The sequence below is a fragment of the Vanellus vanellus genome, assembly GCF_965231255.1.
Source record: "Vanellus vanellus genome assembly, chromosome: 3".
In the NCBI taxonomy this organism is placed as follows: Eukaryota; Metazoa; Chordata; class Aves; order Charadriiformes; family Charadriidae; genus Vanellus; species Vanellus vanellus.
The window spans coordinates 112,879,072-112,906,939 of record NC_138907.1 but is presented as its reverse complement, the minus strand read 5'-3'; the positions used below and the strand labels follow the sequence as shown (position 1 = coordinate 112,906,939).

At 48.0% G+C, this 27,868-nt stretch overlaps 1 protein-coding gene across 1 annotated transcript; it reads right to left on the bottom strand.

Annotated features, from left to right (window-relative positions):
• Positions 1 to 29: 29 nt before the first annotated feature.
• On the bottom strand, positions 30 to 27,805 carry HPCAL1 (hippocalcin like 1). Its single transcript, XM_082481311.1, has 4 exons — positions 27,747 to 27,805; positions 6,068 to 6,470; positions 4,789 to 4,894; positions 30 to 1,262 (listed from the first exon to the last, which is right to left on the bottom strand). Exons 2-4 carry the CDS (start codon positions 6,443 to 6,445, stop codon positions 1,165 to 1,167), a joined length of 582 nt encoding a protein of 193 aa, XP_082337437.1. The 5' UTR covers positions 6,446 to 6,470; positions 27,747 to 27,805; the 3' UTR covers positions 30 to 1,164.
• Positions 27,806 to 27,868: the final 63 nt, after the last annotated feature.

Genomic DNA, 27,868 nt, shown 5'->3' with positions numbered 1-27,868 from the left:
CGTTGCACGGCTCAGACCGAGACAGGCAGTGACAAGAAAAGTAAGTCTTTTATTTCAATTAATATTTCTTGGCATTAGGCAGATATTAAATAACACTGGAATGCACAAGACTATTAACATATCGACAGCAAAAGGGAGGAGGTGTAGCCAAGTCGAGAACAGCAGTGCGAGTCACGTCACCTCGGGGCACTCAAAAGCCATTTAACGCAGCAAACCACCAGAAAGTAGGACTCCACTGAGAAATACAAAATGAGGATGAACTCCTTGCAGGTCTTTTGTTAATACAGTAACGTTGGAACGATTGACAGTAAAAATGAACAAATATTTGCATTCAGGAATTAAACAGAGTGAAATATCCACAAACTGCTAGGCATGCATTTCTTCTGGAACAGCAATTTGCTAATGCATAAATATCACAAAAAAACAATCTCCAAGATTCGAATAAATCACAGACAACTAGAAGAAACAAAGCTCGAATTCTATTTTATGCCTTAAATAGATGACCTAAATATTTAAAATTTTACTTCACCATATATATATAATTTATATATATATTAAAAGAAAGTAAAGACCATTAGATAAGTGCAAGCAATTTTCCTCAAAAAGAAAATTGGAACCATGCCCAGGAAAGCTGCTTTTTTTTTTTCTTTTTTTTCCTTTTTTTTTCTTTTAACTTTCTACTCCATTCAGTCCACTTTCTTTCTTTTTTTTTTTTTTTTTTTTTTAAACTTAGTAATTTCTGAAGCAAAATAAATTATCTACCATCTGCTACGTTGGGTAAAAGTCCTACCTAGCATCTCCTCGGGAACTCCTAGAACATCACCTTTCTTACGGACTAAGAGAAGTATCTCACCAGCGATTTCAACTCTTTTGTAGCTGCATGTAAACATACCTGTCAATTACTGTTTAAAATGTGTAGAGTGAATCGTAACATTACGGGGAAGCAGAAACGGAGCTGCCGAAGGAGAGCTGCACCGGTGTTAGTGAGGGGAGCGAGGGCTGGTTCGCTCGGACACACACACACACACACACACACACACACACACAATCTGGCAATGGGATCTTATCCGGGACGTGTTGGAGGGATGGTTGAGAAGGCATCCGTTTGCGAGCAAAGCTTGAAGGACACAAGCCGAGATTCTCTGTGCACACTGTCCGCTTTAATTAGAATTGGCTCGCGCTACTGGGGTCGCACTGTAACAACCGCACGATGGAGGGATCGCTCTTGGCACCTTTGATGAACTCTTCCAGCGACAGTTTACCTGAAAGGGAAGAAAAGCAAAATGGAAATAATAATAATAATAATAATAATAATAATAATAATAATAATAATAATAATAAAGTCAGTTGCTGCCGCCCACTGTCGCTTTAGCTTAAAAAACCCGCTCCCCACAGAAGCAACATACGTATATTTAATCTATTGCAAAGGCATCGAGGGGAATTTAGTGCAAAGCACAGCAGCCAAATCCTACTCAAGCCCTTAAGCCCACATGCATTTTTCTTCTGCAAAAACAATCTAGCATAATAATTGTCATTTTTTTATTTAAAAAGACAGTACCAAATAGAAAAACAGTAATATAATTTGGCAGCTTTTTGCCCGGAACCAGACTATACAAATTACATGACACAAGAACACAAGGTATGGTACCTGCGCCCATCTACGCTTCGACAATTATGCCCATATTACTGTGAGATTTTAAACCCAAATATCCCAAGTCTTCCCGCTTTGCACCCTCGTGGTCTGTTGTGACACGTATGGCTGAGCAGTGGTGGCTTCTCCTGCACCTACAAGGTCAGGTTGCACAGGGCTCTGAGCAACCTGATCTAGCACAACATGTCCCATGGGGGTTGGACTAGATGACCTTTAAAGGTCCCTTCCCACCCAAACCATTCTGTGACTCTACAAGCCGCTTGCTGTGCCCTGTGGGGTGTCCAGGAACAGCACCGCTTCCACAGGGCAGCAAGAAAGGCCGGTCTTGGACGAGCCACCCATTGCCACCTGTCGCTCCTGAGCATTTCTGGTGAATATGTATTGTATAATCGGTTTAGGCCAGAGGCACTGACTTGGACTGACCCTATAACATCCTGTGGGTCTGAAAAGGTGATCTCTGGCGGAGCAACCATGAGGAGCAACTGTCCCGGCATCCCCTGGCTCCAACTGTTCCCTGGAATAGCACAGCACTGTACGGCAAGGAGGAAAGGTCCCAGCTGGTCTCCCAGACCTCATGCTGGGGCAACCCAGCCTCCTGGAAGGTGTTTCCCAAGCTCAGAACCAGTTCCCTGCACAAATGAGGAGCCTGTGAGCATCCTCTGCCTCGCCTGCTGTCACCAACACTCTCCTGCTCCAGCACTCTCAACCACGGCAGAAATAAGCCCCAGCAATATTCATGTGAAATAAAACACGAAAAATGAGAAGTTTTCCCTACGAACCAGAGGAGACAAGCATTTGCCGCGTCCCCGACACCGCGTCCGGCAATCTCCCACCTGCCTCGTGCTCCCAGCATGACCTACCCCTACCCTCACACAACACCCCAGGGCCATCCTTCGCCAACCCAAACTGCTCCGCTCGAGACAGACCAGACCCGCGCACAGGCGTCGTGCCCTCGGCAGCTGCCTGCTGCCACTTCTGGCCACGTGCCCCCAGAGGGAGGGAGGCACAAGCTCATCACACCGGTTTTCAGCAGCCCCAGGATGCTGCCAGCATCTGCTGCGGGGACGGGGACAGGACTGAGCTCCATGGCCAGCACCCGGACCAGGTCGAGCGGGGAGGAATGAGCAAACCTTCCTCTTGTAGAAATTACAAAAGCTCCAAAATCCCCGGCACGCTTCTGTCCTGATTTCTGGCTTTTAAGTTAATGTTCCCAAACCAAGTGTTTTCTTAAGTTTTTATCATCCCGAAAAAAGATTACTCATAACTATCAGGACATTTATTAGTTTTTCCCTCTCCTCGCAATACTTAAAAGCAAAGCACAAATCAAAATCTATTTGCAAGGTCCAACAGTCAGATGGGGAAGACGAAACCTTTCCAGCCACCAAGAGCACACCCGCTTCCCCGTGCGCAGACTTCATCGCTTGGCACTGCGTGGCGTGCGGGGACGGTATTTTACTGGGAATAGGATGACTTTATTTCAGCAACAAAGTGCAACAGATGGAGGATGTATATAGCGGGTTTTGTGGCCACCACTCTGTCACACATCTGCAAGAGCCGCTACTTTCCGCAGAACAAAAATACTTAAATCATGTTATTTTAGAGCCCTCCACACATGAAGCCAGGGGATCACAGTATCACAGTATCACAGTATGCTAGGGATTGGAAGGGACCTCAAAAGATCATCTAGTCCAATCCCCCTGTCGGAGCAGGAACACCTAGATGAGGTTGCACAGGAAGGCGTCCAGGCGAGTTTTGAATGTCTCCAGAGAAGGAGACTCCACAACCTCCCTGGGCAGCCTGTTCCAGTGCTCTGTCACCCTCACTGAGAAGAAGTTTCTTCTCAAATTTAAGTGGAACCTCTTGTGTTCCAGCTTGAATCCATTACCCCTTGTCCTATCACTGGTCGCTACTGAGAAGAGCCTGGCTCCATCCTCATGACATTCCCCCTTTATATATTTATAAACGCTAATAAGATCACCCCTCAGTCTCCTCTTCTCCAAACTAAAGAGACCCAGCTCCCTCAGTCTTTCCTCATAAGGGAGATGCTCCACTCCCTTAATCATCTTAGTTGCCCTACGCTGGACTCTCTCCAGCAGCTCTCTGCTGGATGAAATGCTCTTTTTGATGAAGTCAAAGGTAAAATACTCGAGGACTTCAGCAAGGTCAGGAATTTGCCCCCGGGGGCTGCAGCAGCACATGCCAAAACGCAGCCACAAACTTATCTTAAACAAAAACCTTTCTATACATAAGATATTTTTCCAGGTTTCCATATCTCGGCACTAGAACCAAACCTTTGCTCTCGCTGAGCACACCAGTAGGATACAGCTGCTGGTTTTGACGCGGGCAGCTGCCACCTTGGCTGCTGCCAGGGTAATTCCCAGGGAAAGTTCCACCTCGACTGGGACAAGAGGAAACACATCGGCAGGCTGACGGGCAAAGGAAATTCCTCAATATTGCCTGTGTTTTTTGAGTCTAAGGAAGTGAGCTAGCTCAGGTGGAGGGCTTGTGATGGGTACGCTGTCAGATAATTTATCAAGTGGCTCCATAATTGGCTCAGGAGCTGCTACTTCCCCCCGACGCGCACACTGCAACGGAGGAAACACTGCAGGTTCGCATGTGACCGTGCGTATGTGTACACACGCCATAAACATGCGCAGAAAATAAGTATTTTGGACCCAGGGGAGTTTTTGCTTTCAGGTACCCGAGCGCATCCCTGGCCCGCATTACTGATGACAAGCCCAGGAGTGCAACCCTATCAAGGGCAAAGGGAGCAAAACCTCCTGCCCAGCTCATGCTACACCCACATAAATAACCCAAAGATACTGGGATCCAGGGGAGTTTCAGAGAAGCCTTTGCAGAAGGGGATTCACCCATGAAATGTTGGGGAAGGACTGCTCCCCTCCCATCCCTTCGTTGTCCCCCCTCCCCAGCAGGAAAAGTCCCTCACCCACTGCCCACTTCTTCACCCCATTAGTTATGGAGCAGAGATGCTCACCGAGGCCAGGCAGAGACCAGAAGCACCGGTGGGGACATCCCTGCCCTCTACCCCCCCCAATACCATCATCTGCTTCTACCAACACCAGGCTAGAAAAACTCTATTTCTAGAGCCGATAAAGAGGTGCCGGCAGAGATCCTACCGTCGTTGTTTGTGTCCATCTGTCTGAAGATCTTGTCTGTTCGCTTCTCGGGAGTGGATTCATCTTCCGGCATTTTCATTACTGATGAAACCATTTTGTAGATTGCCTGAGTATTTAAAAAAAAAAAAAAAAAAAAGAAAAAAAAAAAGATATAGGAAAACCACCACCCAAATGATAAAGCATCAGGGCTCAGAAAAATAATTTAAGCCTGTAGCAATAAAAAAAGGCAGCTGACCCTGGCAGGCAGCTGTGGGACTTTATAAACTGAAACAAATAGGGATTTCTGACTTCAGCTTTTTTTTTATTTTTTCTTTCCTGTATTCATTTGTGCTTCAAAAGAAGCTCCTGCACTGCTGGGTCAGTTTAACTGAAAGTCAGGGTCTAGATTAATGTACGAGCAGGACTGAGCCAAAACACAGGAGGCAACAGTGTGTAAATCTGTTTTCTGCAACTGGGTTAAGCCATCGCTCTTCGGCGGGCTCTTAACATACCCTCAGCTATGCACATACCTGTGGGGTGTTGAACGGATTACAGGTGAATATGAATATATAGGAATGGGGGTTGGTTTTCTTTGTGGATGGGTAAGAAAATGCATTTTCAGACTTACAAGAACGTGAATAAAGACAAGACATCTTTAGGACATGTGCAGTCCTAACCCTCCTCCTAAATTATCCCTGCTCAGCCATGAGGACCAACCACCGGGGCACTGTTTGGATGCATTGTGCTTCCCAGTGCTCCTTGCAGTGCACCGGAGACAAATCTCAGCTGCGGAGCGGACGGCAAGCAGCCCACTGCCCAGGCCAAGCCCTGGCTGGCACGTGGGGCAGGGGCACAGGGGGCTCTGCCCCGCACGCCCCTCTCTACAGCCCCTTGGTGAGGTGTCCCCAGCCTTCTGGAGACAAAGGCACGCTACAGCCTTTCATTCGGAGCTCACGTTGACTCAGATTTGAAGTTTCAAAGTATTAATTTTGAGATTAAAATTTGCATTTAGAGTTTTTTTGATCCCATCAACAACCCGTTAAGAAACCCCCAGGGAGAGCTGCACGCTTTTGGCTGGGGGCCAGTGGCACAGCGCCCTCTTCATCTCAGGCTTTCCTCATTTGCACCTCATAGGTCCCACCATGGCCCCCAGTGTCCCTTTTGGGGACCAGGGGCTCAGGAGCCTCCCTGGGGCAGGAGTGACCCAGCTCAGCACATCCCTCATCTCCAGCTCCAGCTGTCTCAGGGTGAAGAGGTTACAGCAACACGAATAAAATATAAAATAGAGACAACGCCTCACCTGCACTATTTCTAGCATTTCCCCGCGACTGATGTACCCGTTGCCATCCAGGTCGTACATACTAAACGCCCACTTCAGCTTCTGTTCCAGCTTGCCCCGCGAGGTGACGCTCAGGGCGATGATGAATTCCCTAAAGTCAATCGTCCCGTCGCCGTTGGTGTCGAAGGTGCGGAAGACATGCTCCGCAAACTTCGACGCGTCGCCGTAGGGGAAAAAATTCGCGTATATTTTTTTGAACTCTTCCACAGTCAAATGGCCCGTCGGGCAATCTTTTAGGAAGCCCTTGTACCACTCCTGCAGCTCGTGGTCCGTGAACTCGGTGTTCTCGCGCAGGTCCTGGAGCACCTCGGGGCGCAGCTTGCTGTTCTGCTTCCCCATCCTCTTCTGGATGTGGGTTCAGTGGCTGCAAAGAGAGAGAGAACCCATCTCAGCTCCAGCCCCAGTTGGCAGAGAGGGGCCAGGGGCAGGCAGAGCCCTGCGGGAAACACGGATCCTGCCCAGGACAAAGGGGCAAGAGGAGAAAAAGGATGCTATAAATCACAAGGAAAATATCTCGTTTCATCTGCCCTCTTTTCCTCTCCTCTAAGCTCTCTCAGTTACTAGTATGCTGCCAAAGGACAGGGGAAGGCAGTTTGGGAGGGACTGTTTGGGAAATACTAACCCTTATTATTAAACCTTATTATTTGGGAAATAATGAACCTCATTATATTTCTCTGCTACAGTCGCACTCCTCTATCATATGGCTTACAATGCCCAGATCTGGATCCCAACTCTCAACCCACCCCAACAGCCTGATGTGCTGCGATGACCGAGTGGGCAGGGACAGCAGCGGCGGCGAAAAGTAAAATCCACCTATGCAAAAGTGAAAGTAAGCAGGGGCGATGCAAGGGGCAGGAAGGGCAGGCGGCGCCGCGCCAGCCGTGTTCGCATCATCCAGATGTTCTTTGAAACCCCTTGGCTCGCGGAGCATCTCCTCCCTCCCTGCATCCCTCGCCCCACGGCAGCCCCCCAGCGCAGTGGGGCTGTCTCGGCGCTGCTCGTGGTAGTCCGGGCATCGCAGCGAGGCTGAGCTCAGCACAGCCCATGCTCAACAGCATCACCCTGGAAGACCTCTCTCTCTTCTTTTCAACCACGGAGGCAGCATGAGCACCGGGTTGCTGAGACAGTGGCAGCAACAGCGGCACAAGGGACTTCATCTTTTCCAGCAGATCGCAATCCTCCACCCTCCCGGACAAGCAAAGAAAAGGGCTTTTTAAAGCAAAGTGTTTGGCAAAGCAATTCTTTTCAGGTTTATTGGGGTTTATACTTTTATATAAGCTTATTCAGTAAGTTTAATATTCCCCAACGTGGGCAAAAGGGCATTTTAACCTCAGGGTTTTATCAGGACGTCAGGAGGGGTCTGGCTTTGTCCCCTCCCTTGACAGTGCCCACGATGTGTGTGGGACCGCGGAGGTGAGACTGCCCAGCAACAGTAAAGCTCCTTTGACAAAATGAAGGGCAGTCAATCTGCGCTTAGGAAACAACACAAAAAAAAACCCCCAAAGCCATGATACGTTTTTGGCTTTTGTCCCTTTCAGCCTTTCACGGCTTCCCAGCAATACCAAACCGAGCCGCCGAGCGAGAGGTTGAGCTGCCACCTCCCTCCCCAGACTCAAGAGGTTTATTCCCAAGCTTTGCACAAAGGCACATCCAAACCCCTGCGACTGGTCCGGCATAAATGGCATTTCTCTGCGTGGGCTGTTACGGCCCTGTTAGCATCCCTCACAGCCAGTGCAGAAGGCGGGTTCCTAACAGGCCAACACCGCACGGCTACTCGGACACTGCGAGAGCTGAGCAACAAAGCGCGCAGAGACCAGGAAAAATATAACGGGGGCTAAGCACTTCCCAGAGAGTAAAAATCCCAAGCATGCATAAGAACCTAAAAAAAAAAAAAAAACACCAAACAATAATAATGTTAAAGGTCAGCAAAAAATAAGTTGCTCTACAGCAGAGAGATTTTCAACAGCTGAATTTAAGCTTGTTTTATTTGTATCCCACTTAGTCTCTGCATTGCCTCAGCAATGTCAAAAATCCACATCCTGCTCTGTGGCTTAATGCTCGCAGACAAAAACCAGCCAGCTGCTCATTAGTTCAATGCACCGGGCTTAACGGAAAACTGCGTTATCATTAGCACTTCTGTTTTCTAGAAAAGCTGCCAATATTTCAGCTCCAAAGCTTTATTTTCGTCCGTTCTATCGCAGAGTTTTCTCCAGGCCCCTGACATACCTCTGCTTGCTCCCAACACGCAGGGGTGCTAACAGCTCCCAGTCCCTGCCAGCATCATCCACAGGAGAGCACCGGGCTGCCCTCCAGTTAAACCGCTAACTCCCAGCTGCACCCACTGCTTTTCCATCTTTGAATCTCCCCTGCTCCAGATATTCATCCTCGCAGTGCCGAGGGCAGAAAACACAATATTCTACTCTGCCGCAGTCAATTTGCAGGAAATGGTGTCTCGGAGCAAATAACGGATCGACCGCGGCCCTTTCTTTAAGAGCAGAAATTGTAACGCTCCGTTTCTGTCCTTCGGCGGGGAGGTGCCTTCAGGTCCCGTCCTTCAGTGATGCCCAGGTGCCGGTCCAAGAGTAGTCCCTGCCTCGCTGGCTGCCGTCTCAGACTTGCCAGGGCTTCGGCGCAGTCCCGGGAGCGGGGCAGAAGGAGTAGCAGAGCCCGCTCAATGCAGGAGATGGACTTTAAGCAGAAATAAACCCAGCTTTGATCACGCGCAGGGTTGGGGGACTGTAAAACTTCCAGCTGGTAGTTAAAAGAGGTTTGAAGAGGTTTAATGCCATTTCTCCCTTTTCCTAGAATGCCCTGACTACTTCTGCTCCCTTAAAAACAGAGGCCCCTAGACAACGGAGAGGTAAGATGTTAACTTCATTTATTAGATTTCACTACTTCTACCAGCAGTAAGATACATCCTGTTGTTTGCACGGACGCTCATTTAATATCAGCTTCAAAAGCTTTATATTCAAGTAGTCTTGGCAATCAACATATCACAGGTTATTTCAACCCTTCCTCCTCTTTTACATCGTTCTGTATCGGAAAAGTAATGTGCAATGCTCTGAACACAACCCCTTTTTGCACATGAGCTTTCTGAAAGGCTTCATAACGTGTTCAACCCAAATATAACCCTGCAGTTGTTGTAACCAATTTGTTACGAATAATTAAATAACCAACATTAACATTAATTTATTAAAGCCCATCGGAAAAAACCAGCTTCGATGTGAATCGTGTTTTCAGGTAGCTCCTCTAAAATGAAACGCCTAAATATCTCATTAATCATGACAGCAACCCCTGCTGCTGGCATCCAACTGACATTTCATTCAATTGCTATAAAATGCTTTCATCAAATCACTTTCCAGAGGCTCAGCGGCTGATTTAGCCACAAGACCACTTGGAGGATGGCTGCTAATGGAAATCACAGGGACTGGGTCCGGGATGCTCAGGTCAGTCCTGTGATTAGGGCTGTGGGGTGTTTTTTTAACGAGCCTGTACCAGCCGAATCACTCACTGCAGTGGATGTAGAAGACAAGGGAGGCGAGACATCCTTGTGCCCAGCGTTGCCCCAGGCAGTCAGCAGAGACCTAACTCCAACGCAGCCTGCCTGTCCCTTATTCCCACCATGCCAGGGGGAAATCCAGGGAAGCGATGCCCCGAACATCGCAGCAAGGTCTGTCCCTGCTTAGCTTGATGGGCAAAAGCCCTCAGAGCATCCGGCACTATCAGGGCAGTAACAAAAATCATCCCAGGAACGCCCTTGAGGTGATGAGACAAGGAAAAGCTTAGAAGTGTAACTGCAGACCAGGAGACTTCACAAGTATATCATTGCTCGTGAAAGCAATGCTCAGTCACGTAAGGCTCAAACAGGGGGAAGCGCAGATACATTTTCATTTCAGTTTCGCACCAAAATTTTTGTTAAAATTATGCGGTGCTGCTGCCCGCCTGCAATAAGCTATACCCAGCCGGGCTGGAAACCGAGACGCCAGAGAATTCCCTGCTACCTGAACACATCCTCTGTCCTTCTAGGCTTACCGAAAATAAGCAATAATCTCATAGCAAAACCCTAGCAATGAGAAAAAAAGGTCTTTTACTGAGGCCAAGACACACACCAGTTATGCAGCGCGACAGGGAGTAACTGTGGCTAACTCCGAAACAGCTAAAGTAGCAATTCCGTGTTTTTACCAATAGATGGACTGGCTGTCAGCATCCACACACTGAAGTATTTTAAATACTCGTAACAAAGCTCAGTGCATCCTACTTTCACAGGAACTCTCCGACAACCACCGGTTACCGTGGGTAGAAGCGTCCTCCGAGCACGTAACCCAGAAAGCCAGAGATCAACCCGGCTTTTTCACTCCAAACCTTCTGAAGGCAAAACCCCCTTGAACTGAACTCCCGATGGGATCCTCTTAGTGCATCAGTTACGGCTGCAAAAGGAGGAACGACTCCTTAGAGATGCACTTCCCTTGTGCCAACCCCCTTGGATACTGATTTAGTGGTAATAAAAAGAGGAAAATTGATGAAATGCCTGTCTGTAGGACAGAGCTGCTCTCCAGCAGAGAAAGACAGCGCACAGAGAAATGGAATAAATACTCTTTATGTTATCGGAGCTATCTGCTTTGCAGGGGGAAATCCAGCACCGTTTCTCTTGCAGTGCTCTCTTATAAAACAGAATAAGCGTGTCTGAGGTCTGTTTTGGTCCTGAAGCTGTAGCACCGTGCCTCTGGGACTGCAGGAGCCACAAGAAAATGAACAGCATAAGCCAGGCCACAAATACTCCTCTAAGTTGGTCTGAAATGCAAGAACCATTCCCAGAGGGGTGGAAGGGTTTTTTTTTATTAAAACACCTAAAGCGTCAGATGCGTCACTGATGCCTTCTGCCTTGGGGTACAGAAGAAGAGACAAAAGGATTTAGCCCACAGGGACCTCGTGAGTATCATGTTAAACAGAAAGGCTTTGCTTGGAAATACTATTTTACGGTGATGGTGCTCAAACACCAGCATAGGTTGCCCAGAGGAACTGTGAAGTCTCCATCCTTGGAGATACTGAAAACCCAACTAGACACGGTCCTGGGCAATCTGCTCCAGCTGACCCTGCTTGAGCAGGCGGGGGTGGACTGGACGATTTCAAGAGGTCTCTGCCAACCTCAACCATTCTGTTAAATAGCCTCAATATCCTTTTTCCTCTGGCTGAGTGAAGAGGAGAGCCATGAGGAGGTCCTGCTCCCCTGGGGCAATTCAGCAACCGCAGTGCCTTGTTCTGAGGCTGTATTTTTTAAAGTTTGATCCTTGCATTAGAAAAAAAAACCCCACACACACCCCCAAAACCCACAGGTAGCCCAAATAAAAGCCTCAGCCACTAAAGGTCTGTGCTGCCACACTTGAGGAACACACCCTCGGGAAAAAATGTTTTGGGCTCTGATAGCACCAGCACTGACTAACTCAAGTCATGGCACAGATGTATTTAAGATGACTCCAGGTCCTGTGGGTCACGCTGCAAGACAGAGACGGGTTCTCAGGCACCCCAGCAAGCAAAAATGCCTAATGGTAAGAAAAGATCATGTTGCAAATAGGCTGCAAAATGGGATTATAACGACATCCTCTGGACCACGCTTTGCCCAGGGCCGGTCAACGGGTCTGATTCGAACTGGGAAGGGAAATGTGCAATTACACGGCCCTGGGACAGATAATGAACTCGGGAGTAAAAGAGCAGATTTTGTTACATGTTTTAATGCCGGTATCCTAAGCAACAAGCATTGCAATAGAGAAGGCACAGGATATACAAATACATTGCTATAGATTCCGGTCCTGCCTGGTAAACTCATGTGAACTTCTTTCCTGCCCTGTGGCAAAAGCAGCGCCGACGCTCCCGTCCCAGATACAGCAGCACCCGCTGCGTCTTCCCCAACTGTGAACTCGGGGCCAAAAGTAACACCTTTCGATAAAGTTTGAAGTGCAACAAGGAATATCCTCACCTGGTAAAAGGTTAATAATAGAGCCAGCAAGACAAAAGAGAATCCTCAATCAATAATGCCACCAAAAATTCAAGCCCTGCAGAAGCGCAGCGGGGTTTGAGATGCGGAAGGCTGACGACAAGAGGAGCTGGAGCTCCTTCCGCTGCCGTCTTCGGGGAAACACAAAGAGAAACGAAACCCGACAAGCAAAGAACAGACCATACTAAATAAATAAATGGGCTTTTTAAATTTTTCACTTTCAATGACTAATCAGGCTTTTATTTAAATAAGTACCATTGCTTACTTGTGACTTATTTTCAAGTGAAATCCCTTTCAGAAGCTTATTAAAAAAAGCGGGTGAAGGGGAAGGACCACCCTCTGTATCACCCACATTTTCCGTTTCAGATCACTCAGGAAGAATTCAGGTATGTACATTGAACGCCCTTCCGAAAGGCACAGTGAATTGGTAACAGACCTCGAGCCACCGTACTTCGTAAGTTTATCCATAAACACATCCCCAGGAACTGCGTGGCCTTGAAAACCCGATTCCGTGTCTGGGATGAAAACCCATTATGGATAACCACCTAACCCCAGCTCGCCAAAGAAAGATATAATTACAAAGGCTCCAATCCTGCAAATAGCTATGCGAGAGGAGTATTTCCAGGCTGGCACATTAATTTCATGGAGTCAGCTGCAAGGGCTGAAACCTAAGAAATTCACTTAGAGGTCTCTGGATTGCTCCTGTCTACCACAGTCACTTTACTCGGGATTATATACCTGATTTACAGGGGAAAAGCAATTTATTTCTGACATCGAGCACCGATGCATTAACCTGAGAACCATTTTACGTTCGCATCACCGGCATGCGGTGCATTGTTTGCAGATGATAGCGGCAGCATCGTCCCAGCCGCTGCAAGCCACTGCAACGAGCCCGGGCACGGCGGTACCCGCTGCGCTGCGCCCGCCGACGCTGACCCCCACCACCCGGAGATGCGAGTTTGCCATCGAGGACACGGTTACAAATTCACTGCAAAGCAACAAAAGAACCACAAAACACCCCCAAACATTCATGAACTGCTGCTAACGAGAAAAAAACGAGACCTGCGTCGGGACCAGAAAAGCGGCGGTTCTTTGGGGAGCTCTCCGTAACGTTCTCGAGGAGAGCTTATTACTGGAAAGGGCAAATATTCCCACTGCAATACGAAAAGCACAGAACTATTTCGAGTAAATTAGGAAATTGGGTTAATTTGGGTGGGAGCAGATTGGGCAGCTTGTGATTGCAGACAGGAAAAGAAAATCATCAGTGGATTTTCCTCGTCTCCTCCCTTTGCCCTTTCCTTCTTTTTTTTTTTTTTTTTTTTTAAACAAAACCACAGGAGAAGCAGCCAGCCCTATTTTGTCTTCAGACGCTGTGCAAAGTTGGCAAGGCTTGAAAAATAAAATAATTACAGTTTGTTTACACAATATTACAGAGCAAGGAAAACATGTCAGCACAATGTCTCAGCATACGAGGTCCTTTTCTGAGAAGGTTGGGTTGCATGAGGAAAAACCCACGTCGTGTTCGCTGAAGATACTATTGTGATATATATATAATTTTAAAGAAAGCTCTGTGAGTGCAGGCCTGTGCGGTAGGGGAAGGTGCCCGATGCAAACTGGGAAATCAGAGAGAACATTGCCAACTCTTAAAAAAAGGGAAGAAAAGTGACAAAAATCAGCACAGGCCATCATATTTTTAATAGAACTAAACCCACAGAATTTGTCATTGGATTTTAAAAGCTTCATACCGTGCATTTATTTAATTGGTGAAGGTAAATCACAGAATAATTCTCTACAGAATAATCACAGCCCTGGCAGAAAGGAAGCTGGTTTAAATTTCAGAACTAAGCCAAAATACGGCAGTATCGAGAGCCAGCGAACGGCACCCGAGCAAAGCCCGTAGCATCGGAGCCATTCACGTGGAGAAGATGGAGAGTTTGGGGACAATGACACTTGCTGAAGAGACAGTGACAGATGACAATCTGAGATACAGCGGCTGGAGGAATCGAGGGGGTTTCAGGGTGGCTAATGCGAACAGGGAGGAGAGGAGAGTTGGCTTTGTTTTCAGTGAGTGGAAAGAAACTTTTTTAATTTTTTTTTTAAAAAGCATTATTTAGCAGGAGTACGCTGAGTAGGAGGATGCGCAAAAATGTGGTTTTGGAGATACACCAACTAGCTCCCTTTAACAAAACTTCAACCAACATTTACTTAGATGCTTAATTAAAAATACTGAAACACGGGGCGGGGAATATCAACCAAAAGAGAAAGACTGTCACCAACAGTTTCATTCACCAAATACAGAGCTACGGCTGACAATTTCTACTACCACTCAATTATTTGTTCCAAAGATCTCAAATCTAATATAAATGCATCCGTTTATTGTATTACTTTAGCTCTCTAAATGAGCTTTCTTATTTTTTTGTTTCATAGATCATCACTTTAAAATAGCACAAAAGCCACAGATTAACTTCCTTGTAAAAGACACCCTGCTAAAACAAAATTCTTCTCGAAACACTCTTCTCTTTCCCCTTCAGTGGCAATCACTAATTATAGTAATATAATTGTTTCACACCTTTATCTTCCTGTTTGTTCAATGAAAAAAAACCACTGAAGTTAAAAATCTAAACGCAAACCTAGAGTTTAACTTTTTTTTTTCCTTGCAGCGGTGTAAAAACCCTGTGAAATAAAAACTCTGTAAAATAACTACACGAGAACAGCATCCCACCCGTGAGGAAGGAACCTGGTCCTGCTGGATGCAGAAATTCAGGGAGCAGAAGACCAAATTTTCTGCTGGTAGGAATCAGCCTAAGCTCTATGCTCACTGAGGGTATTACTCAAGTCTTGGTGCAGGTGACTGTACCTGCCTCACAGGGATGTTTTTTTAATTTATTTTTAAAATTAAGGAACGAAAAGTGCAGACACTCCTGCATGTCCCCAGCCATGTCCCCAGCACACATCTTGGACAAGAGCATCCTATGAGGAGTGTGATGGGAGGTTCGTGCTCAGGTTAGTATCAGGGCAACCACAAACCTTCGTGCCTTGAGAACGCGATGCCAAACACCTTCTATTGAATTATAGCAAAATCCATGCCGGGATGCAGACACCCATCTGGGGTAACATCCTGCTGTCCCCCCCTGGATGGCAAGGTCTGCCTACGCCAAGGCACTGCCGGGCTGGTGGCTCCCCATGGGCAACATGTGCGAGGGCACACGTGGGTGTTTGCCCAAGGCAGTGCCTCGGTGGTGTGAACTCCGGACCCGATGGTCTCAGGGATGAGCAGGGCGGTGGCGTTCCTGTTAGGTGGATCCTGAACACAAAGCGCCATTTTCTATATCCGTTACAGAGACGAGAAGGACATCCTTGCTTGATCAGCAGTGATATGGCAGACCATCTCTCTGGCCGTGCGTGATGCTCAGTGATACAAGTAATACCCCCTTCTCACCTCCTACTTCAGTTGCCATCACTAAAAATGGGAGACGATCTCCAGAAAACAGGAGACGTCCTATTCTTTTGTGACTAGTTCCTATAAAATCAGCATAAAAATGGGCAACAGCCCTTTGCTGAGCTGCCAGGGACTGCGCTTGCTGGACTCCCCCTCCCAGCAGCACAGCAGGACACCTCCAGTCCCAGCCCATGTGCTAAGTAGTTGCAACTTTCATTAATCCCAGTATGATCTGCTTTTAAGTGCGTTCACTATAAATTATGCAAAAGAGCAATATGACTGTCTGTCTAAGAGCAAGGGAGTGCTCCATATCAGAGGAGACAGCTAAAGACCCCCTGACCCAGACACACAATGACATTTTTAAGGCCACCAAGAACAGCCCCACGAAAATCCTTTCTCTCATTCAACACTAGAATGCAAATCATCTCAGAGGCAAACCATGCAATCTGCACTCAAGACATCGCTTTTGTCATTAACCTCCACCCCGGGGCTCCATCCCCAGCAACATCCACACCAAATGTGCTCTTCCGAGCGCTGCGGGTGAGGCCTGCCTGGAGCTGAGCCTCTGTCAGCAGCCTGGGTAAGACTGCAAATGGAAAATCAAATCACGCTGAATTTTATATTTTTATCTAAGTGATGCCAGTAGCGGCCAAATGGGTGTATTTTCCTCCCTAACTGGGTACAGTAACAGGAAGGAGGAGCGATGGGTTTGAAGCAGGAAGCACCCCAACAGGAGTGGGATGAGAAGAGCTGACCTCCACCTGAGACCACACATGGGGCACATCCTGTCCCACCGCCTCGGTGCCACACTGGTGAAGATCTCCACTGGAAAAACAGGAAACGAGTGTCTTCTCTCAACAGCAACACTGAAGGTGGACAGTCACAGGGGAAGAAGGGGATGAGGGAGAAAACCCACTCCTGATACCATCTTAAGGTCTCTCTTTCAGATGGCACTATCTTCATGAACTTTGTTTTAGCAAACACAAAAAAGAAAAAGCATGCAATCAGTAAGGTTTTGACATATCAGGCCATGGACAGATAAGCTCTTCTGGGTCCAGCCACGCCAGGATACTGACCTCAGCCACTTTTTGGTCTTTTCATTTATTACTCTGGTCTCTGAAGAGACCCTAAGCTATACCTGGTATCAACTACTAGTCAGCTCCACTTCTAACAGGGCTATGGAAAAGCCTATTAAACCCAACACTTTTCACCAACTTCTGCATCTTCACAAACCAAGATCCACGCTAGCCACCAGGCTATCTTTTTTTTTTTTAATCTCCCTTCCCCAGGGTTGACATTTCTATTTTCTTGGAAATTTTCAGCAACTTTTCTGCATAAGGAGAAGGTATCCTGTGTGAGAAACCGTGTCAACAAGACCTTTCCGTAAGTGCAACATTTGTGTAACGTCAACACAATAATTTATCATTTATTTTTTCCTCTTCGGAGGAACAGGAAAAAAGTGTTTAAAGGACGTGGCAGTGGTTAAAAGAGGGCTATGCTGGTGGAGGATGGTGCATTAATTGAAAGTTTCTGAAGTGATGCCTTCTCCTGGGGTGTGCAGACATCATCTTTCAGCACACAAGAGCAAGGCCGCTTCCCTTTGCCTTGAAGCCTGCTAACAGCTTTTGGTTGGCAGTACATATGTTGAAAAGGGAAGGCCAGTGAACGTGCCACCTTCAGACTCAGGGGAGTCAGCTCCAAAACTGATGTAGATGTTTGAAGTCATATTGGTATCAGGCAAGAGGTTCCTGTCAGAGGAAAGTGAAACCTTTCTCCTCAGCTGAAGGCAGTTTGGACCATAGAGGCACCGGGTAGATCCTTCTGCTGATGCTCTGCCCTGGCTGACCCTCCTGTTCAGTCTCTTCTCGCTCCTCTCTGCAAACACAGGCACGATCCTGCTGCTGGACTTTTCTGAGATACACCCAACACAACAGAAATAGTCCCACATTTCCTTCCCATGCTCTGAAGAGAGTAGGCAGTACCTTAAAAGCATTTCAGGCCCTCACATCCTTGTGGTTAACGTGTTTTTTTTAGCTTCTTGACCCTCTATTGCAGAGATCATGACTTGTCAGACTTATCTTGAGACTTCCCTTAAGTTTCACAACTGAAACGCAGCAGCAAGCATCAGTGGGGCTCCCAACGGAAGGTCAACCCCCGTATTTCCTCTCTGCAGCACCAACATTTCCAACAGTAGGAGGGGTGGTGGGGCAGGGCTGGCAGATGGGCATTTATATATCTCATAGCCCAGCCCAGGACAGCGCTCTTCATCATTTTGGTGCCAAAACCTTCTGTTTTGGAAAAGGAAAGGAGCCGCAGCTGAGGATGACCCCATTGAATGATGGCGCATCTCCCCGGCATGCTGGAATTTGGAGTAACTCCAAACAGGGTGGGACTGTAAGGAAGCGGACAAAAGCTTTGGATAGAGATCTACGGGGAGGAAGCACGTCCTACTTCCTATATTCCACAGAAAGGATGAGCGAGGGCTTTAAATAACCCTCCTCCCGAGCCCTGCTGAAGACCAAAAGCCTTGCTGCTGGAAGAAAGTCCTAACTAACTGGGACCTGGCTGAAGGCTGCCGGGGGTCTCCCATGGGATGTAATTGTCCCGCTGTGGTTCCCACCATGTTGGTGGGAAGGAGAAGGCTGGGCTGCCCACAGTCCCACAGTGATCAGCACCATCCAGATAAAAAAGCCCATGGAAAGCCTGGGACAGGGCGCTCAGCTCCCCCACCAAAGGTGCAGAGCCAGACTTGCCCCCCCGTGAACATCCTTTGCTGAAAAAGGAAAATCAAGAAGCTACGTTTACACTTGGCAATGCCATCTCAACATCACACTATTTCTCAGCCTCGTTTGCCTTTCAGCCTTTTCTCGTATAGCCTATAGGGCTGCAGCAACCCCTTTATTCCGACGGACAGACACACTCAACCTTTTCCATCCATCTCTCCCAGCTCCCTCCTTCCCTTTCCACTTCTGCAGCTGCACTGGACCTTCCCCCCTTGCCTTGCTCCTGCCTCTCGCATGGTCCCACAGGCAGATCGTGAACATTAGAGCCAAGACAGCCTGTAGGTTGGGCAACAGTACTGATAAGCAAAGAACTGGCATTGACCAAAAAAAACGCACTCCTAATGAATACCGATGGAATATTTACTTTGCTTAGATGTATAGAATCAAACCCTAAATACAGTAATACATATTTGCAGACCACCCAGATCTTTCCTCTGTATCGTACCGCATCAGCTATCTTATCTGTCCATATTAATGTACATACTCTGTTGTCACACTTCTCCCCTGCCCTGTTCTCCGCCCGGAGCATCGGCTCATGGGAAGAAGCCTCTTTGTTGTTTTTCAACCCATCCTTAGTGTGCTGGAGCACCCATTGCATATTAACCCAGGAGAAGACGACTTGTACTATGCCAAGGTTACTTAAATCTACATCTTGTATTTTCAATGGGCTGGAAGATTTAATAACGGAAAATAAGGGTGAGAAGGAAGGAAAGCACAGGTTTGGAAAATATCAGGCTAGATAGATTAAGAAGCAATGCAGAAAAAAAAATGTACTTCAAATTACATTCTCAAAACAAAAACAAAGATTTGGGCAGACTGGAAAGAATTGAGTTGTGCACACATTTCTGCTACAGTCTCCGGTAAGAAATGGCATTGCTTTGAAATGGGATTGAATAAACAAACTTCACCTTCCTGGAGGGAAAAATTAGTTCATGAATGGCTTTGCACAAAGCAATTACCCAGCGGTTTGGAACAGACGTCTGTGGTTTTGACCTGCTGAGATAGCCATCGAAACCGCGCTTGGTCCGAAACTGGGAGAGATAAAGTTATCAACTCCTCCCTGGTTTTACAAGGAAGTGAAAGAGTCAAAACCTTTTCTCATAGCAATTACCTGCCGGGTTCTGGGTTCACTGGACAACAAAATGCGCTTAGTAAATGTACCGTTGTTATAAAACTCCTGGGTTATCTCTGCTAATTCATATTATGGCAATATGGTGAGCACTCAGCTGTGAGAAGGCGGCTTGTTGGGCTGAAATTAGACAAAGCGCAATAAGAAACAGCCCATGGCGACACTGAATTGGCAGCCAGGGGTGAGGGGGGCAGACCTGCCTGAGTGCCAGCCCTGGAGAGACGGCATATCCACCACAGGCATGCAATGAAGCGAAGACGCTGAGTGCCACCGTTCCTGCCAATTCAGTTCAGCTATTACAGGTTATTTCTCTTTTTCTTGTTGCTTCCAAACTGTCTCAGTGTCCTATAAGCTTCTGTTACTCAGCTTTGTCCTAATGGCTTCTGCCAAGGTGGAGGTATCTCAATATACTCACACTTCAATGCAGTCAATGCTCATTATTCTCAATATTCCTAAGGATGAGCTGCTCCTCTTGGAAATATGGTCGTGCTGAGGCCCTTAAAGCATCACAGATGCATGTTTGGATGTTTAGGTAAGCGTTAGGGGAGCTCACACCCAACAAGAGCCCATCTGTCACACCAGGGTACAAGCGGCACTGGAAAGCCCTGGCTGTCCCCCGGCATTGCACATTTTTCCGGGCTCTTGCTGAGACACAATGGTCACTTGTGCATATACACAGGCAAGCTTTACCCCTCCTCATATAACCGCCAACACCAAACCAACGGTGCTGGCAATTCCCCTCACTCCGCTGAGCTAACAGTGGGGATTCAACATGGGAAAGGACCACCCAGCTCACCAGGTTTGGCAGATGTAGCACAACTCATTGACTTTCTTCTTGAGCTTCATCCCAAAAGCTAGGCAGGCTTTGCTCCCATCACCCCAGCCACGGGCCTGATTCCTCTAACAGCTCAGAATCATCTTCTAACTTCCAGCCCAAATCTGTTCAGTACTGGTTACAGCATTTGCTCTGGTCCCAACGTAGCCTTCTCTAGAACTTCCCCTCTGCTACACACGTGTATAGAGAGCCATCACTCTCACATCAGCCTTGGCTTTCCTGGCTTAACCGAGCAGGCTCTTCTCGCCCTCTCAGACTCACATTTTCCTTTCCCTGTGTTGCAGAAATCCCCCTCTGCCCTTGGTGCAGTGAGAGCCTTCTGACTCCGGCCACCGGGACCACACTGCACCATCTTGGACAAGGTCTCACCCGCACCTGCATAGTGACACTGAGTTTCCTTATCTGCACTGGGAACACATCCAAGAGAGGGATTTGTCTTTTCACCTTAGTGCCTTGGGTCAATCTGCGTTCAGCTCTGCCTGGGCTCTTCTCTGCGCTTCCAGATGAGCAGCTTCTCCCCGCTTCAGAGACGGACTCCCCCTGCACTTCTTGCCTCTTCTGTGACTTCCATCCCCAAGGTTAACCAGCTCTCTCAGAAGCACAGCCTGATCTTCTTGCACGTTAAGGACAAATGGCAATGTCATGGCATCAGATATCTGATCTGCACACTCCCAAACGTGGAGCTTTAAAACCCATCTGCTGATAAGGTCTAATGGAAGAGATGTGAAGCTCAGTGGAAGAACATTAAGAAATAGGTAATCCAACATGTTTCTGGAACATCTCCACACATAAAACCTAGTCATGCACATCACACAAAGATTTTCCAGTTTCTTCTCCAGCTGTAAGTGTCAGGCAACTGAGGAGGACCATTTCTACCCCCCATCCAGTGGGAGAGCAGGGAATAAAAGTGTATTTGTTTTATAAACAAAACAGCAGGCTTGTACAAAACCAACCAACCAACCAAATCTAACCACAGCCTTAACTAGGGGAGACTGCAATCACTCTCTATTTGCTATTCAATGGGATCCGTGTGCTAGAAAACATTTTCAGCAAGTGCAGCTTCTCACACACATATATCTGTATTTTATCCATAATCCAGCTGTTGAGGGGTTTTTTCCCCCTAAAGGAGGAGATTCAGATCTGGCATATGAGAGGAACAGCTGTAACAAGCAGAAAAGCCATTAGGCAGTCTGCTCTGAAAATAAAAAAAAAAAATAAAAATCCCCCTTTACTAAAGCAGTGAGAAAGGTGACTGAAAATGCCCCGGAATGCTACGAGCAGGTTGCAGCTCCCTTGGAGGGTGTGGAGACCTCGGGATCTGCCTTCGGGGCAGGGGAACCACTTCGACAAAGATGTGTTCGTGCACGCTTACAGGCACACAGCGCTTGCAGTAAATGAGAGATTTGCCACTGAGAAAAGCTCTTTTTTGGTTTTTTTTGCTGACATCAAGAGAAGCGTGCCCTTTGCTGCTTCACCCCCCGCCGCAGTCTATCACAACTCCTCCTCTAGCTCCGAGCAGCGCCTGCACCGGAGCAACGTGGCAGAACCCTCTGCAAACCAGAAGGACACCCTGGATTGGGTCGCCGTGCAAGCACACGGATGGGGAGAAACCATGCAAACATACCGCGAGTTTCATCACGTGCCAAAACTTTGGTCTACGCCGTAACGGTGTTTGGACGTACGTTGGGGCACGCAGGTAGCTCCGGCCAGGCACAAGCCTGCGCGGCCGGGCGCTCGCTCCAACGGCCCACCGCTGCCGACACACATGTCATGAAAAAGCTTCAATCCCCTACATGGCTCAGCACGCCCCTGAATCGACTTTTCCTATAAAAAGTGACTACTTCTCAATGAAAAAGGCTCTTTCCGGCAGGGAGGGGAGCTGCGGCGGCAGGCTTCTCCAGGCCTCACCGCGAAGCCACGGGGGCTGCCAGGAGCACCGCAGGCAGAGCTTACAGAGCTCCTCAACAACAAGGCACCACTCTTTACTCACAAATAACCCCACTAAAACACATCCAATTTCTCGCCGCTGCCGTCGCAGCCAGCGTTTCCAAGCCTGCAGCTTTCCCAGAGAAAACCATGGCAGCACACACTCCAGCCCACACTCCATTTAACACCAGTAGGCTGGTTTCACGCATCCGTACAAGCAATGGGAGCTACTGTTTCTTTGCTAAGAGCACATCTTAGGCTGGTACATGTTAAAGTTAACCAGCGGCAAAGGCTGCTGCTCCAGTTCTGCGAGGGGGATTGCATCTGCTGGCGGCTGCCCTGGCCCAAAAGAGGGATGCTGGAGGGCTCCTGCTGTGATGCAGAAAAGTTGCAGCTGAGATCTGGCCTCCGCCGTGCCAGGCACCATGCACAGGCCTAAAAAGAGCCTGTCGCTGTGCCAAAAAGTGGATAATTTAAGTGGCAAGGCAGCTGACGGGACTTCCCTGCTTTGCCAAGCAGCCAGCTGGAGAAACACATCTTGCCACAGCAAACACCACCCTGCATCGATGAAGTAGAAGGTCCTTTCATAGAATCAAAGAATCATAGAATCATCATATTGTCTAGGTTGGAAAAGACCTTTAAGATCATCAAGTCCAACCTAGCACTGCCAAGTCCACCACTAAACCATGTCCCTCAGCAACACATCTATGTGTCTTTTAAACAGCTCCAGGGATGATGACTCCACCACTTCCCTGGGCATCCTGTTCCAGTGCTTGATAACCCTTTCTGTGAAGAAATTTTTCTTAATATCCATCCTAGACCTCCCCTGGCGCAACTTGAGGCCATTTCCTCTTGTCCTATCACTTGTTACTTGGGAAAAGAGACCAACCCCCACCTTGGTACACCCTCCTTTCACGTAGCTGTAGAGAGCGATAAGGTCTCCCCTGAGCCTCAAATCAGTCCTGGGCAGGTCCAAGGACAGGGACTGGGGATAAAGAGGAGCTGTCTGACAAACAGCAACACTTGGCAAGCCTAAAGAAAAAAAGTATCTGCTTCCTCTCCTTCAAAAGGTTACGGACCTCTTTCCTATCATTGCCTCCCAGCCCATAAAACATCATTAAATTCACCCTGACTGAAAATATTAGATGCCTCATGTCTTAAACTTGAAGAACATTTTATCCACTCGGACACAGGAATTTTGCTTACCTTCGTCAAGCTGCAGTGCCAGCAGTTGTTCAACAACAGTATAAATGTCAGCCTTCGCCAGTAAACAAATGCGGGTTTTGGCACCAGATCTCACAGGAATGATCACAGAATCACAGAATGGTTTGGGTTGAAAGGGACCTTTAAAGACCATCTAGTCCAACCCCCCTGCCACAGGCAAGGACATCTTCCACTAGAACGGGTTCCTCAAAGCCCTGTTCAACCTGACCTTGAACACTTTGAGGAATGGGGCATCCACAGCTTCTCTGGGCAACCTGTTCCAGTGTCTCACCACCCTCAGAGTAAAGAATTTATTCCTTATGTCTATCTAAACCTACCCTCTTTCAGTCTAAAACCCTTGCCCCTTGTCCTGTCACTACAGGTCCTGATAAAAAGTCTTTCTCCATCTGTTTTAAAAGACCCCTTTATACATTCAAAGGCTGCTACAAGGTCTCCCCGGAGCCTTCTCTTCTCCAGGCTGAACAATCCCAATTCTCTCAGCCTGTCTTCACAGGAGAGGTGCTCCATCCCTCTGATCATCTTTGTGGCCCTCCTCTGGACCCACTCCAACAGATCCATGTCCTTTTTATGTTGGGGGCTCCACAGCTGGACGCAGTACTCCAGGCTGGGTCTCACCAGAGCAGAGTGGAGGGGGACAATCACTTCCCTCGACCTGCTGGCCACACTTCTCGTGCAACCCACGACACAATCCAGTTTCTGGGCTGAGAGCGCATGTTGCCAGCTCATGTCCAGTATTTCCTCCAATCCTTCTCAATCCATTCATCCCCCAGTCTGTGGTGTTATTGGGGATTGCCCTGACCCAGGTGCAGGACTTTGCACTTAGCCTTGTTGAACTTCATGAGGTTCACACGGGCCCGCTCCTCCAGCCTATCAAGGTCCCTCTCAATGGATGACAGCCCTTCCCTCAAATGCACCCACTGCAAACTGGCTGAGGGTGTGCTCAATCCCACTGTCCACTGCATTAATAACTTAAAATACACGACAACCCCTTGCAAGAAAAAGCCCAGACAGGGAATGCCAGCATGGACTGAGCAATCCTGAGTGTGCGACTGAAGAATGTATGCAAGCTAAGCTGGACCAGTTTCTCGAAACTCCATTTCCACGCTTTATTTATTTTTATTTAACAAACTAAAACCCTAAGCACCAAACTGAAAGCTCAGTGATAACTCATACTAAACAAATTGGCTACTCAGATCATTAAAACACTTGAGAGCTGCTTTGCTTCCTTCTGTTTATGCTCTACTAATCTCTACATTTCTCTCAGTCTGATAAAGTAATTAAAAAAAAAATCGATTCCACTTTCAGTTTCTAACCGGAGAAAGCACTGAGAGTTCACAAGCTACTGGGATTTTTTTTGTCAAATGAGAAATATTATTCGCCGCATACTTTTGGTAAATAACCCCAGCGACTTTAGGTATGAAACAGATCTGCAAAATGAAATAGGCAAGAACGTAAACTTAGCGTCTCTGCTTCGAAACACTCCCGGCTTCACCTAAAGGTTACTTATCGAAAACTTGGCCAAGTGATGCCCAAGTGCAGCAAACGGGGCAAGGAGAGCGGGGAGGGTAATGCCTAAGTCAGTTATGCAAGTGGGGAAGCACGGGGTGAAAGGACGGCAGGACTCTGCGAGATGCAGGGCAGCCGGCCTCGGAAAGCTCATAAAGAGCTTTGGCAGGAACCGGCCACCTCGCCGGTGATGGTGAAGCCGTGTTGCGGCACCGCCGGCTGCGGCACCGCGCGCCCGGCACCCGAGCAGCAGGGCAAAGCCACCGCCGGCTCGCTGCCCAGCTTTGGGCTCGCCGGGCACACGCGTGGCCGGAGCCCGCAGGCTGCTGGGAAAAACAACAAAAGGGCTTTGATGCTTTCTCTGCCATCTATTCCGGTTTTTAATGCTGGTTGGTTGGCTTTTTTTTTTTTCTGGGTTTGCTGCTGAAGTGCCCACGGACAATGAGACTATTGAGCATTTACTCCAGCATGAGATTAGTTTGGGTTTCAGTTTCTGCTGAGCCAGTTCATTTCCTTCCACATTCTTACAGGAACAGATGCTAAAATACAAATGGGCGGTCATCATCATCAAAGCAGAAAAAGGAAGACTTTTCAGATAAGAGTTAAAATTATTCTTTTTCACAGCTTTAACCAGAGCCATTCAGTAGCTTCCTCCTCCATCTAATTGCATTATATTAAAGAGGCAAGGAGCTATTATTTTGTCTTTTCTTTAATAACAAAAAACCACATACACCTCAAAATATCAAAAACCTAACCAAGCAACAACAAAACTGGCCAAACTGGTCAGATGAAAAGAAATCTTCAGAGAAGCTAAATAGAAAAATTACTTTAGACCCCTCCCAAGTGCCTCGTGTGACTGCGGTGCTGCCTTCAGACACCGTATTCGATCGCTGCAGCAATTAGTCACAAAATTTAAGGCGAGTTGAAACCGCCGGACACACCAAAGAGCAGCCCTGCACTATAACCAGTTCTTCCCTCACAGAGGAAAACCAAGCGGATGAATAACTCGTGGTTAATAAAAAGCATCTTGCCACCCCTGGGCTGTGACACCAGCAAGGACGAGACGATGGCAGCCCTCGTTAAACACCCGTCCCTCATGCCACCACTAGAGTCAATGCAGGAACATCTCCTCTCCGGGTGCTTTGGTACCCAGCAGCCACAGCCTAGAGCATCCCCCCAGGAGGCTGCAGCAGCTCCACGAAGCAGAGACAGAGCCACCAGGGTTTGGGCTTTCTTTGGGGGGGGAAAAAGGTGCAAAGAAACCCAGACTGTGATTCTCATCAGAACCTTGCTCCGCCACACCAGCCATGTTTTCCTTTCCACCCACGATTACTCCCTTCATGATTACTTGTGCCAAACTACCTACAGTCATCCGGAAACTAAATTGCATCCATCAACTTTATCCCTGCTCAGACAAGCTGCAATAGGCCAAGATGCTCCCCCCTTGCAGCTCTGCTTTTCGGATGCTTCACCAGATAGACAGGTAATCTGCAACCCCTCCAGGCATTTTTTTAAGTACCTTTTACATACAGATATAATATCCATTGTCCACTAATGCTCTTAAAATGCCAGATGCTTCTCTTTGGCCACCCCATCCAGGCAACCCACTGCTCAACAAGCCCGTACCTCCCTGGTGTCGCTCCGCCAGCCCACTGCTGAACCTCTAAGTGTCATTTCCTCTGGGCTGAGGGAAAAATACATTAATACGGGTCAGAAAACTGAGATCATGAAGGACCAAAGCCACCGATTCCCCCATCAGGCTGCTTCAGTGCAAATTTTTCCAGGAGCTTGCTACACTTCTGAGAACTAACAAGCCATGAAGTATAAATACAGACGATACATATGTCGGGAAGACTAACGATGAGAAATCACTGATAAAAATTAGAAGGACTTTCAGAGAAATCTTTCAAAATCATCTGCTTCTGGACTTGAGACAAGCGAGGTAGGCTCATGGAGGTAAAAACAAGGTTTATGAAGTAAAATGGATTTAGCTCACATGGAGAAAAAAAGCAAAGGTCCCTGTTGGCTGCTCAGGCCAGAACCAGGTTCTGCACTATCTTACTGACCACAAGCCAGGGGAGAGAGAAAACTATGCAACTTCATATTGCCTTTGTCAGCTTATTCATAAACACTTCAGTATTGGTAACATTTTTATCACCTGTGCATACCCTACACAGTATCACTGGGTTTTCTCTCTCTCTCTCTCAAAAAAAAAAAAAAAAAAAAAGAGCAACACATTAGGAAATGTTGTAGCATCCTTAACAAAACAATAAGTTCCCAGGGCGGCTCTCGATGAACACAGCCGCCGCGGGGTTTCAGCTGGGCGCTGCCTTTCTCGCTCCCCACCTGCAGCTCTCCCGCCCCGGCTCAGCAAACCCCCCAACGCCGCCCCGCTCCTCCCTACCCGGAGAGGTTACACCACCGTAACACCACGCCGCTGCATCGGCATGAGAGGCTGCTCTCATTCTATACATTTTTGATGGCTTCGCTGTTGCTCTGCTTGCTCACCCGTGTCACCCAGGGCTGCTTCTGCCACTCCAGACCTCTAAACCACTCTCTAGGATTTAGGGTTCAGAGCCAACCACCTCCCTCATCTCCAAAACTCATATGCCCAGGACTGATGGAAGACCTACATGTTCACACCATGACGTATATTCGCAGAGGGACTTCATGCAGCCACCCCACACCAGACAGATGTCCACAGGGAGCACAGGTACCCCCAGCACGCCTCCAGCCCCACTCCCCGCCGGCTGCCCACGGGGTGCTGGCCGCCCACCGCTCATCTCCCCCAGCTCATCCCCCTCACCTCGACCCTCTGGCCACCCCAGGCTCAGGCTGGGGGTTCCCTGGTCCGGTCCGGCCGCCCCATCCCTCCGGCTGCTCCACTGCACACAGCCCCGCGCGAATCAGGAAGCAGAAGCGAGCTGG

Bases quoted from the DNA above. Each gene is read 5' to 3' on its own strand.
- HPCAL1 (XM_082481311.1), bottom strand. From the start codon at position 6,445: ATGGGGAAGCAGAACAGCAAGCTGCGCCCCGAGGTGCTCCAGGACCTG. The intron at 4,895-6,067 runs GTGAGGCGTTGT...TTAAATACTCAG, and splicing joins AAATGCTAGAAATAGTGCAG to GCAATCTACAAAATGGTTTC. The intron at 1,263-4,788 runs GTAGGATCTCTG...CTTCCCTTTCAG, and splicing joins GATGGACACAAACAACGACG to GTAAACTGTCGCTGGAAGAG.